This window comes from Thermobia domestica, chromosome 2, assembly GCF_964235325.1.
Source record: "Thermobia domestica chromosome 2, izTheDome1.hap1.1, whole genome shotgun sequence".
Taxonomy (NCBI): Eukaryota; Metazoa; Arthropoda; class Insecta; order Zygentoma; family Lepismatidae; genus Thermobia; species Thermobia domestica.
In genome coordinates, this window is record NC_137455.1 from 2,978,861 (window position 1) to 2,992,538 (window position 13,678).

The 13,678-nt window shown below is 36.1% G+C and overlaps 2 protein-coding genes across 2 annotated transcripts in view; one reads left to right on the forward strand and one right to left on the reverse strand.

The window, feature by feature from the left end:
• LOC145669859 (derlin-1-like) overlaps nt 1–5,790 on the reverse strand; it is a 45,785-nt gene extending 39,995 nt beyond the window's left edge. Inside the window, exon 1 of the mRNA XM_081738206.1 lies at nt 5,465–5,790. The gene's annotated coding sequence lies outside the window, so the exon portion shown is untranslated. The remainder of the gene's footprint in view (nt 1–5,464) is intronic.
• Nucleotides 108–13,678, forward strand: part of Gas8 (Growth arrest specific protein 8) — a 66,506-nt gene continuing 52,935 nt past the window's right edge. The window contains exons 1-3 of the mRNA XM_081738201.1: nt 108–242; nt 5,885–5,944; nt 10,645–10,859. Of these exons, the coding sequence (XP_081594327.1) occupies nt 5,942–5,944; nt 10,645–10,859 (218 nt within the window). The 5' untranslated portion in view covers nt 108–242; nt 5,885–5,941. The remainder of the gene's footprint in view (nt 243–5,884; nt 5,945–10,644; nt 10,860–13,678) is intronic.

A 13,678-nucleotide genomic window follows, 5' to 3' on the forward strand; every position in this document is an offset into this window, starting at 1 on the left:
ATCAAAAATCCTCCTTGGGAAGTATATATGAAACGATTCTATACTTGTAGCATCTATGAATTTATGTTTGAGGCACGTATTTTTGTAACAGTTAATGACTCTGGAGAGAAGAAAGAAGAAGAAGAGTGAGGAGTTCGTTGCCATGACTACGGCTGTTTGTACACTGATGTTTGTGAAGTGTCGTTGAGTAACATACATTAAAATCACAAATTGAAGGCTATTCTAATATTGTAAACTGAAAGGTGAAATTATTTTGGCTTAAGTTTAGAGTTGCCCCTCCAGTCTGAAGTTGCCCTTGGACTTTGCAACATACAAAAAACAGTGCTTAAAGTATTAAACATTGTTACATTTCACTTAATTTCAGTCCTCCGTGTGTTTCACAAAAATTTAAAAGGTTTTCTTCATTATATTTGCGCATCCGTTACACCTGTTCGCCATATTCGCCATATTTACAACTACCATGCTGCTGAAACCTTCCGCAATGCTTCCGCATCCGGAAAATAGTACTAACTTCCACATATCTTTTCTCGTATTAAACATAACTCTCCTGGCGAACTTACATTCCTAAACATCAAATAAAAACTTCAAATTATCATTTCTTACCTCATTTCTCCTGTAAATTTTCCTGATTTTTATAAAAAGCGGAGGGGTAACTCTAAACTTAACCCATTATTTTAGTCATATAATTAATTTTAAGAAGTAACAATAAAATAGTGTGCGTTATTTTAAAAATATGATGTAATAATTCGAAGGAAGAATAAGCCTTGCACAGGGCACGAACATGTTAACGCCATAACTAGTTAACCAGCTACTGGAACAAACACATGGCTAATGTATAGCAGAAGGGGTCCAGCAATTGTTTCTAAAATAGGCATATATTCCGAAGTTGGGCGTCCGCTTTCGTCAAGTTTTTTCATTGTTATCTCCTTTTCGCACTTTCTGCAATTTCTTATTAGGTTCATTAATCTGTGCTCTTCACAAACTTTTAAAAGATTTTGGTCGTTATCAATGTATTCCTTCAGAAATGTTAAAACTGCTAGTTCATTGCCCTTGTACATTCGCCATGTTGGTAACATAAATGCTCGTTTCTTTCCCACAATGCAACTGTTCGGTTACCTTGCGCCAAGTAGTTCCCTCCGCTCGCCATATAGTCCCATGTTTATAACCGCTTATATATAACAAATAAACAGATTTTTCGAGACTCTTATATATTATCAAGCACACAAACGATCAAATTATCCATATATTTCCTGTAAATTTTAAAAAATTCGCTGGAAACGGACGCCCAACTTTGGAATTTAACCCCTAAAATATGTTACAATTACAGTAATTTCTGTTCACATTAGGTTAGGTTAGCTTAGGTTACATTATGTTAGTGTCGGGGTCCAGCGTAATTTTCCAAAAAGTGATAGAATTTTACTTATTTCTACTAATATTAGGTTAGTTCAGGTAAGCTTACGTTAGATTTGGTTGCGTTATGTTAGGTCTAAGTACTTGCATCATCCATTTCTCTGCTTGAGTATTCCCCAGTTCTTTGTCACTGGAACTGAAAGAGTCACTACTACTACGCATTTCTCCTGTAAATTTCATGTTTTTCACGTGCTTCTAAATCCCTTCTGCTAAGCATAACCCAAACGCATAATAGCCTTATAAAAATAGGACAATGAGCAAAAGTGCACTTTGAGTAGAACACTCATAGGAAACAACAACAAAACGAGCCCTGGGAGGCTTCTAACCCCCTTCCCTCGCTCAGCTGTGTTTTCTAAAGTAACACTGGAGATCTTATATTTGCAAGATTGGGGAGAAACTTATACCCAAAATCACTTCTTCTGCTCAAAGTGCACTCTTATCGGAATTTTTTCTGTATCGTTCGACAACACGAAAATTGAAAAACAATAGGAATATTAGTTAGTTTTCCCCCCAAAATACTGGTTTGTGACCCTGCCTCACTTGGTAGTGATTATTGTTTGAAAGACATATTTTAGGAACTAGGGGGCCAGAATATTTTGCATAGATTTTGTACTTTTTTGGTATATTTTCTGGATTTTTTTTTTTTTTTTTTTAATGGTTAAGGTAGGTTAGGTTACTTTAGGTCAGTTTAGGTTAGGATGTTTGGGGCATTACTCAAGCAGACGGATCTGCCAAATTTTCACACATTTATTGCATTTTCCGGTTTCTTTTTGCAGAACGTGTACTAAATGAGGAGCTAGTGCATAAACCACGAACCAACTTGTGCTAGGTGGCCACGAAAAAGCACGAATGCTATCTAACCGAGTCAGCGCAGGAGCACAGCAGGGGAACTCGAGCGAAGTGAGGGGTTTGTCTGTAGGGAGCAGGCTCGTCAGCGAGGATAGTTGAAAAACACTTTATATATTATAAGATGCATGGCTTATGTGTTGCCTAGCTTTGGGGGAGATACTAAATGCCATCCAAAAAAGTACTAAACTAGGTTAGAGGGTTAAGTGCTGTATCGCCGAACCAATTTTACCGGGTCAATTGGGGAATTTATTTAAGTTTGTGAGGAAGAATGAGTTAAAGTCAGGTAAGGGGAATAATAAAAGTTAAGAAAGTGGTTGTATTTGGTGGTTGTTTTTTATGTAAGTGGCACTATATGTGGAGGTGAATGGACTATTTCACGGAGAGGGACACTTGTTATAATATAGTGGCGCGAAAGGCAGTGTCGAAATACAGACAACATTGGGCAAGTCTGTAATTTGCCCATTTCATGTCGAAAACAGAACCCAAGCAGCCCCTGCGGGGCTTCTAACCCATCCCTACTACTTATACTATGGATCTGTATAGTAAAACTGCACGCCTAATGTGACGTAATCTGTAACTTAATCTAATCTACCCAAATATAATCGAATGCAGTACATTTTCGTACTTTTTTTCGATTTTCAAATTGGTCCGGCGATATAGCACTAATGCCAGATTAGATTAGATTTGATGTTTCTCTTCTTTTCTGTAGTTTGAATTCTTTTCCACTTACGATAAACTGTTCGCCTGCTTAGTAGACCATGCCGTTCACATAATTGCAACAACTGACAGTCCTTATTTTTGTATAACTCGATAAAAGTCAAACACATTATGTTACAATCTTGTCATTTACGCACTATTTCCACATTGCCTTTCCCATAAATCATAACAAGTGTACCTCTCCGTCAAATAGTCCCTTTCGCCTCCATATTAATGCCGCTTACATCAAAAACAACTAACAAGAAGTATTTTCTTAACTTCAATTATTCCTCTCACCTGACTTTCACTCACTGTTCCTCACAAACCAAGATAAATTCTCCAATTCATCTGCTAGATTTTCAAAAATTGGTCCGACGATACAGCAATTAACCCCTCTTACCAGACAATGGAATTGTCAATTGTATACCACACTTTATTATATCTTTGTCTTTTCCTAGCTGTAGACTGTATTCATGATTTTGAAAACGTGATTCCAAAGCCTGTTTATGTTGCATCACTTCGGTACTGGTTAAGAATAATCCGTTATAAAAATGGAAGTTTTACGACTAAAATGAGTGATTACGTATGAAAGAGTATATTAATTTCTAGTGTCAGAGCTTTTCAACACAATATAAAAAAACATTTACTGTTTGACAAACTATTGTAGAGTTAAAATGAGTGACGGCAATACCAAGGGTTTGTTGCACATACCTTCCGTCGCTGACGCGCACTTCCTATGAACGCACCATTCCCTGTTGCACTCTTGCTCTGACTACTTAGATAGCATTCTCAATTTTAATGGCTATTCACAATTTATTCGTATATTCCTCATTTTTTTCTTATGTCGGAGGGGTATTTATACCCGAAAGGGAAGTTATCGTAAAATGAATACAGCTTCTACCCTAACAAACAATTTCTAAGGCACGACGAGTAAATTTTGTTATGAAATGATATATATAGGATAGCATGTTATCATTTCCAGAGCACATCAGCTTGTTCGCCTATTATCAATTTGTACACAAGTATTTAGGCATCCGTCAGGGTAGTAACAATCCGTAATGTCTTAAGGAATCGTGTAAAACAAGAAAATTCAAAAGTTTTTTGTTTGGTGGAGTATTCTTAACCTGCACCAAAACTTCTGGAAACCTGGACAAATGTAAGGGTTATAGATATATAGTTTTGTATGTTGTTTCAAAGGCTCAATAAAACAGTTTTTTATTGTATCATAACAAGAACTAATATTTCGAGAACTGCTAAAAAATATAGGAGTTTAGTTTAGGTGTATTCATTTGTACGTTCTTGTATTTTACATCCACATGCATTTCATCGGCCTTATCCATCTCCCCGCCCTCCCAAATGCTTGGTACGATTTCCCCTATTCTCAACCATTACAAAAATAAAAGTAAAAGAGATTAGAGTTGGCTGTGGCAAACCCAAGATATAATTTGTTTTGTAGACTAAATTTTATTCAATTTAGCATTCTTGTGAGCATCTTTAAGGTACTTTAAAAAAAAAATTAAAATTCAATTGTGTCATTTTCAATGAAAAATGTACTCCCTACGCAAATCTCATGGGCACAATCTGCGTTTCCTGTGGGCATCCCTGCATTTCATTGTGTTTGACAGTTGATTTCAGTCACTGAGATGACCATAGTAAAACTTTGCCTTTGTTTATTATATATGTCCGTAAACTAAGAGATAAATATAAATTCGTTTCATTGATTTCCACCGCCTCTGCTTCAAATTGATGCTCTTGAAATTTACGGCAGGGTTCTAAAACATTGGTCGGCATCCATTTTTTTATTTATTTACTTTATTATTATTTTAAGTTTCACTTTCCACGGTTATACCAGCTAGGCTAAAGGATACGGTGATGATGAGAAATGAATGAAATGGTGGAATAAAGAAAGTGGGAGAAAAACGGGAGAACCCCGAGAAAACCCACGCACACCACAGACTTCACGTGGTGGAAGCTGGGATCAAACCAAGAACCCCATGCACCAGAGATAAACGCTCAACCACTGAGCTACCGCGGTTCTCGGCATCCATTGAGTTGTAATAAAGAAAAAATAAATCAGGCTACTAGCCCTCCTTCACTCGATCTCGCTCGCTCGGCGTTACTATGTAATTTTAGTATTAACCTTTAATAAAGAAAGGAACCATTTCTGGCTACTATATTTCACGTATATATGCAGACCAGCATTCTAGAACCGTCCTGAAATTTACTAGTGAGTCATGTGTAGCATAATGGCTCATATATTCGACTTGTTCTGAGTCACATGTATCAACCTGAACCATTCTCTGGTAACTGGTTTGGTCCCTGGTGAAATCACTGCTCAAGGTTTGTGGAAATATAAACAAAATTAGCTATACATTGTCCCCTAAAACAGCTGCCATGAATTAATGCTCTGCCTTGGCGTGCTCTGGTTCATCGAACAAAATTATGTAAAGAGACAGCCGCTTAAAATGTCAAAATCAGTGGTAAAAAATTTAAAAAAATAAAAACTTACCTTGACCCTCGTAGATATTCCTAGGAAACCTTATTAAATATCATATTGTATATTTTTTGCTTTAATTTTTTTGTAACATTGTTTACATATTTCTATAAACAATGAGACTTTATTGAAAACTTTTTGTTGTTGTTATACAAGTAAAAAATTATTTTTATAGCATTGATAAATACATTATCTAGAAATTTAAATTCACTTCTTCAGAAGAAAAATATTTCTCGAAATCTAGTCAGGTGTTAGCTCAAAGTGTAAACTCCCACATGAAAGTTATTATTGTTTTTTAAGTCTATTTCGAAGTTCAAGATTTAGATTATTTTTAATGAGTACTAAGTAGCTTTCTATTAATATATAAAAAATAAAATAAAATATCCATTTCAACATCATTTTAACGCAAATTTATTATCCCATTTTTCATTCCAGATATATTTGAAGCAAATTATTTTCTCTATATTTCTGTGAGGCACTACGTGAGTCAAAATGGTACGTATTTTTTCTTAATATAAAATAACCATTTACTCGTTTTATAAAGCAGTTAGTGGATTTGTTTCAGGAATTGAGGCTTTTTATTAATTTTAAGATGGTTTGTAGTCGTCGTACAATCACTTCCATATTGACAGAGACGAATAAGAGTAGATGTTACTTTGAATCAGAGATGGGCACCATCACTCATTTTTGCCCTCAAGAGGGCCGCACTCACCCTCATTTTGGTAGGTGAGTGTGAGGGTGAGGGTGGCTGAGGGCATGTGTGAGGGAGTCGACTGAGGGTGAGGGTGAGTGAGGGTTAGCAAAAATGCCCATCTCTGCTTTGAATAGCTTGCAGTAGTATACTAGCTCCCTTTGTAAAGACAAGTTCTTCTCTAAAGAAAGTAACTATATCTGTTTTATAACAATAATAATAATAATAATAATAATAATTATTATTATTATTATTATTATTATTATTATTATTATTATTATTATTATTATTATTATTATTATTACCGGTATTATCTGCGCAAAGATGTTTATTCGACTGCTATGTTTTACGATGAAAATGAGCTACTATTCACATAGCTACGAGTATTGAAATAACTATTGGGGTTTGGAGAGTCTTAAAAAAAACAAGAAAAAACTTGGACAGAGTATGCATGCAAAAAGTACAAGATAATGTTTATATCAGTGAATACTGTTTACAAAACATAGGTTTTAAAGTACCAGTTCATATCATAAGAAATAGCATGATTTTAGTTTCTCCGAATTCGAAATGTGAAATTTTAAAAAGTTTGACAGATTCTTTAAAGACATACATTTGAACTTACTATATTAAGCAAGTGAAAATTTTATGAGATCTGAATAATAGTTTTGAAGCAATAACGTTAAGAAACATTAAGCTAAAATGTAATTTTAAGACTGCTGTTCTTAGCTTTTCGTTGTTTTAGATAGATAGAGAGAGCTTGACAATTTTTACAGCATTGACAAGGAATTATTTCTGGTGTTTTATATTAGTACTCCTCTTTTTACTATTTTCTTATTTATTATTATTACTATTACTATTAGTAGTAGTAGTAGTAGTAGTAGTATTCCATCGTAATATAGTGCTCTGTTGCCACGTGCTGTATTTTTGCCAAAAAGCTGTTCGCAGCTCTGAAATGAAGATGATTATTATTATTATTATTATTAGTAGTAGTAGTAGTAGTAGTAGTAGTAGTAGTAGTAATAGTAGTAGTAGTAGTAGTAGTAGTAGTAGTAGTTATTGTTGTTGTTGTTGTAGTAGTAGTTGTTGTTGTTGTTGTTGTTGTTGTTGTTGTTCTTCTTCTTCTTCTTCTTCTGCTGCTGCTGCTGCTGCTGCTTAAAACAAGAAACTCGATCCTGTAGGAAAATTTGCATTATTTGAAATGTTTGTATCCAATTGCATTATTATTATTATTGGATTCTCTTTTGATAAACCCGTTGCTTTATAATTCAATCTCATATGCATATAGAGTTTATCTCGAGGACTTTTTGTTAAAAAAAGTAAAGTTTCAAATGAGGAGAACTACAAGGCACCACCTTCTCGTAGTGTGGCCTGGATAACGCCAAAAGTATCAATTTAGTTGAGTGTTGATAAATTAATTAGTTATTTGTTGATAGAGTGGTTTCGCTCATCATTCATTTGGTTACCTTTCGTCTTCATGTTTCTTGCCTACTCTCTCAATTGCACTGCAAGACTCGCAGGTTTTTGAGTTTTGTTTTTGGTGAGAGTCCTACTAGAGGGTGGCCAGTGGATGTCTGCCTCTATCTGAGGTCGACTTGCACTATCGCGACGTGCTTTAGTTCTTGTCTAGTGTTCTGTGCATATTTTTATTTTCGTATAGAAAATCTCGAACCCATCATTTAAAAATAAATTTTTAAAAAAAATCCGCACCATTTTTCTACGCCTTTACTGATTTGGGTTGTGTTTTTTTTATTTTTTTTGTGTAATTATATTATATGTGTGTGTTCTCAGAAATAAGCAAACGAACGTATCAAGAAATGAGAGAAATAACTGACAGTGTCGTCAAAATTAATATGGCAGGGTCCAGAAATATATATATATATATATATATATATTGAAACAAGAAAGGATGGTCGATAGCACACCACAACACATAACTTGAATATCCGCCCACTGCTACATATTACAAGCGAAACACGGAATTACTTACACTAAGTTATTGAACTAAGTCAGGAAGAATTGCAGAGTACTATGAGATGACAATTCCAGATGCGGAGTAAGATGAGAAGATTTCCATATGCAGAATGTTAGTTGTAGATAGCAATGGAAGATGGGCTGAAAAGAAAAAAAAAAATTCAAACAAACCCCTCTATTACAAGATACAGAGGGTGGCAAATTTTAAATGAACTACCCGATATATATATATATATTCCGGGCCATGTGATCCTATTGACGGGACCACGTCAGCCCTACACTGATTCTTCGGTGAGAGCATACCTACAGAATTGTTTGAGGAGTAATGTTAGTTATTCCTGTGAACGCTTCGGTGTGGCACTTTGGCGAATTTATTATGTATTATAGAAACCTCAATTCATGGGTAAATTATCTTGAAAGTTTTCTTCTCTAACTTTCCCATAATAACTCCAAAACACAAAAGCAAGAGCAGAGTGTCTCTGTGCATGAAGAAATAGTGGAAAAGACAAGTGGTACAACTCTAATGGTTTGATATTTTGTTATTAAAGAAAAAGTTATAGTTGAAAGTGCGAGTAGCGAGTCTAAGCGTCCAAATAACATTAAAATGTTACCCTTATTTGAAATGAACAAAGTGATACGTACCCTGCCGGATAGGTTAAAGACATTAAAAATTAAGAAATGGTCTACTGTTAGTGGAAACGATCAATAAATAGCAGAGTTGGAAGCTACCCTAATTAAACTGCATTGGATCACTTCGCATCACCGGAGAACCCCACCGTCCACTGAATTTTGGCCATGGAGGGATCTCCTGAAAACCACTGATGAGGATATATAGCTTAAGCTAGCAGACCAGTATGTCGTAGAAGTATCCCAGATTATAAGTAAGAAGTCAGGTGAACTGCTTCCGACTCAATCATTGATTCTTACTTTCGTTCGCCTACGCTCCCTGAATTCGTAAAGATTGGATATTATTTATTATTGCGTCTCTACATACCCAGCCCACTTCGTTGCTTTAAGTGTCAGTATTTCGGATACATCAGCACATCTTGTAATGCGATGGCTGCTATTTGTCCTAATTGTGGCCAAAGAAATGGTGCAGAGCTCTTTACAACTACCAAACTCTGCTGTGTTAACTGTAAGGGTGATCATTGTGCTTGGTTCAAGGTCTGTCCAGCCTTAAAGAAGGAGAAATGAATCCGATAGCTAATGGTAATTGAGAAGATTTCCACTACTTATGCGGAAGTTCAAACACCACTCCCTGTTCCGTTTGCATCAGTTGTCGCAACTTCCCGGAGGTGTGTTTCAACCCAGACAGATAACATTTCTATCCAAACATTGTATACTGAAAGTGAGAGTGTGGAACCAAAAACTCCAGTCGCTGTGGTGGTGGCCTCTGAAACTTGATTAGTCTTTCTTTTCGTGCTAAATGTTTCAATACGGTTCGTCTTGTACTTTACGGAAGATACGTTATCAAAATCAACAACGAAAAGATGGTTCAATCGCTTTTGTTGTGCAAATTTTTATGTCCAAGATGTTTCGCACAGTGGGCTACCAATCACAGCAAAAGTGAACGATATTCTAGTAAAAGTTGAAGAACACTGGCATGTAAGCAATCATGACATCGTTAATGACTTGAACATTTATCATCGAGCAATGTTTATTCATTTGGGAAGAGCTGATTACAAAAAGAAGCTCCAGAAGTTTGTGTGCAATATAATCTGACTCAAAAACATAGAATTTCTCAGGAAATCTGTACTGAAATAAATTCAAGCCATTTCTGAAGAGGTTGATCACGAGTGATGAAAATTGGATAACCTACGACAGCAATGTGCGAAAAACGTCGTGCTTGAAGCGAAGAAAAGCTGCACAGTCTGTGTCAGAACACCCACACTGACGCCCAGAAAGATTATGCTGTGTGCTTGGTGTGGATTATAAGAGCATCGTGCATCCCGTGCGGCTACCGCCGAGTAAAACAATAGACTCGGAACTGGTCTTGAGGTTTCAATGCATCCACCATATTGCCCTAACCTGGCACCGTCATACTATAATAATTTGTTTCCATCTCTGCAGAACTCCCTAAATGGTATTAAGTTAGTTTGAAAGGAGGCCTATTAAAACCACGTGTCACAATTTTTTTTTACCAGAAACAGCAGAAATTCTATAGGAGCGGGAGTGCGATGTTACTGGAAATATGGCGGATCATCAGACAAAATGGTACATATTAAGTTTCATAATATTATTTTCAAATCACAATAAATGTATAATCTCATGTACAAAGTAAAATTTCAAACTAATATACATGTCGTAAGCTTAGAATTTTTAGTTTCTTTGTTAAAGTAATGTCAGACGGAGAGCCATATCGTAAGTAAATATTACTATTTTAACAACATAATGTTACTTCAATACGTTAAAGTTTTCATATTGTTCACCTTTGATGTAATGCTTCATTGTAACCTTTTAAAACATTTTTCTTTTTTTTAACATATGTCTGAGGAGGTTGTTACGTCTATATGTGTTTATTATCTGTTGTTAGGGTCCGAAGAAAGGCGGAGGAGGCATCGGCAACATCGACCTCGCGTCGACGACCACGATGACGCGAGAACAATTAGAGCAGTTCGCGGTGAAGATAAAGGAGGAGCTGGACCGCGAACGAGAGGAGAGGAATTACTTTCAGATGGAGAGAGACAAGATACGCACCTTCTGGGAGATCACAAGGCAGCAGCTAGAAGAGAACAAAGCAGAGCTGCGGTAAGCTTCCTTTTTTTAAAAGAAGTCTGTGCGCCAAATGTTTGAGAGTATACTTTGTTTAAAATAACGGCGGGATACACTCATCTCCTGGTTTTACGGACCTCGATTTAATTGTTTTTGGGCAAAATCTGGAGCAACTGTTTCAGTTTGAAAAGCCTTATTTTAAACTAAAAACGTTGAAATTAACACAAAAATTGGTTACTTAGCAATATATCCTCACATGGAGAAACAAAATATTGTTCAGACGTTTCGGAACAACAAGCTAGTTCTGTCTTCAGTGGTAAGGTAACAAAGATAAAAACGGATAAAACAAATATGGTATGGGAACAGGAATACATACCACCAAATGCATGTAACGTAAAAAGTGGGTGCTGAAAAGAGCAAGCAGCAAACAGTAGCAAACAAGCAAAAACTTTGATAGAAATTCCTTTTTTCCCACAATTATCGACAAAAATTCAACGTATTCTTGCATAGCGTAATGTATCTGCTTCCAGTATCCCCTAAAAAGCATCTAATCGGCTTTAGAACTTATTTTGTTGATCCATTAAATAAATCAGATATTTATCATGCTCAGTGTGAATTTAGCTCTTCATATACAGGGTGGCCACAAAGTCCCGGTACCCCTTAATAAATGCTAATGTAAGTTTTCTCGTTCGACTATGCAAAAGCACATGAAACAAGACTTAGGTCTACACCCATATCGACCTATCCGCGTGCAAGAATTAACGGTAGACATGGATCGGATAGTGGAGGCATGTGTGGCACTCCTTCAGACGTTCGACACAATACCAAAACGCGACAAAGTTATCTTTACCGATCAGTGTGCAATTTACAGGAGTTCTCGCTGATGTAATGTGGTCTTTTGGTCCAATGACAATCCATACTTTTATGAAGAGTTGGAACAGAATCCCCCGCATGTGAAGATTTGGGCAGGCGTGGACAGCAGATGTGTGTATGGGACATTCTTTTTCGAGGTGTTGTGAATCACCAGCGATACCTGGACATGTTGCAGAACTGGTTTGTTCCTCTTTTGAAGGAGCACGGAATCAAAGAGACATGTTGGTTTCAGCATGGTGAGGCACCTGCCCATTATCCCCTCGCCGTACGCGAATATCTTACGGAAGTCTTTCCTAGGCGTTGGACTGGTCGTGTGTGTCCGGATCTGCCCGCACCGCTTGCCTCCCACCACGAAGCTCAGACTTCACCACCTGTGATAATGCGCTGCGGGGGTTCATAAAGAGCATCATTGCACAAAACCGTTTCAATACCACTTCCAAACTAACAGAAACTGTAGAACAAGCTTTCACTCAAGTTACATCTGCAATGCTCTGCAAAATGTCGCACAGAACCTGGCGACGTATTATCCTTTGTCGTGAGAATGACGGTCGGCAGACTGATCCTTTGGATATTTAATGTTTCCTATCTCAATAAAACTTCTCGAAAGCATTAATGTTTATATTGTTCAGTTCTTGCCTTATAGTTACTTACGTAAGTTAGTAGTTTATATTACTTATTTTCAGGGGTTACGGGACTTTGTGGCTACCCTGTATAAGTCAAACCAAGCGTAATATTAATACCTAAATTGAAGAACACATTAGTCAATCAAAAAGGTCACAAGAAAAGGGCATGTCGTTTAAAGCAATATACACATAATGTAAAACAGGTTAATGTAATAAGTTGAGGAAAAGCGAAAGAACAACCGGAAATTAAAGAATCATACTTCATTCATAAATATAAACCTGCTTTAAATTTGGATTCTGGCAACATTGATATAATCTGGCTGCCTACCTTTGATGTGTATTTTAGTTCTGGCAAAAGTGATTTAGCATAGACACCACTCTTCTTTCAAACTAAACTCTTTCCTTCTTCCACTGTGTTCTGCTTATGCTTTTTAGTAACCATTTTTTACGTTATGTTGGTTGTATTTATTCCTGTTTCAACACCACTGAAGACGGAACTAACTTGTTGTTCCGATACGTCTGAAGAATATTTAGTTTTCCCACAAAAGGATATATTGGTAAGTTCAATTTTTTGTTAATTTGAATCATCCTTTCATACGCCTACATAATTTTAAGAATATTGAAAGCCTCATTTCGTATAATTAGAGGCGCGAGTTTTTCGCAATTCGTGATAAAACGAAAATGCGTCAGAATTAAGTAATTTTCAGTTTCTCGCCGTTTTATGATATTCTATGTGTATTGTCATTGGTTTTCGTTGCGCAATAAAACGCGAAATTGGCAGTTTTGCGCGAAATTTTTAGCAATGCGCGAAATAACACGAAATTTTAAAAATACGTTTTCATTAATTTAAAAACGCCAATTTTTCGCTGACGTAACGCTAGAACGTGTCATGAACGGTGCATTTTGGCTGATTCGGACACTGGTATAGAGAACATGTTGCGCGTTAGCTATTACCATTGCAAACTTTCCTACTCATAGTAAGTTTAGTTACTGATTTTCCTTCAGTTTGATTAAGAAAATATAATTTTCTGTAAGTAAAATCTACAACGTCAAGTGAAATATTCAGTGTATTTTACTTTTAGGTAATTAATGGTTTATTTTTGTAGTGATCTATGAATAAAAGGAACAATTGTAAAAACACAGGGAATATCTTTTTCACAAGAGCTACAGAATGCGAAACTGTATTTGGAAATGCTACAAAACGCGAAATATGAAAAGACAACACGCGAAATTTTCAAATTCTTAGTGCGAAAAACTTGTGCCCCTACGTTTAACACACGCTTAGGTATAATAAAAAAATTAATAAAGTGTTAAGGTACCTTACATATTCGCTTCAGGCTGCTATTATTTCGACAACTT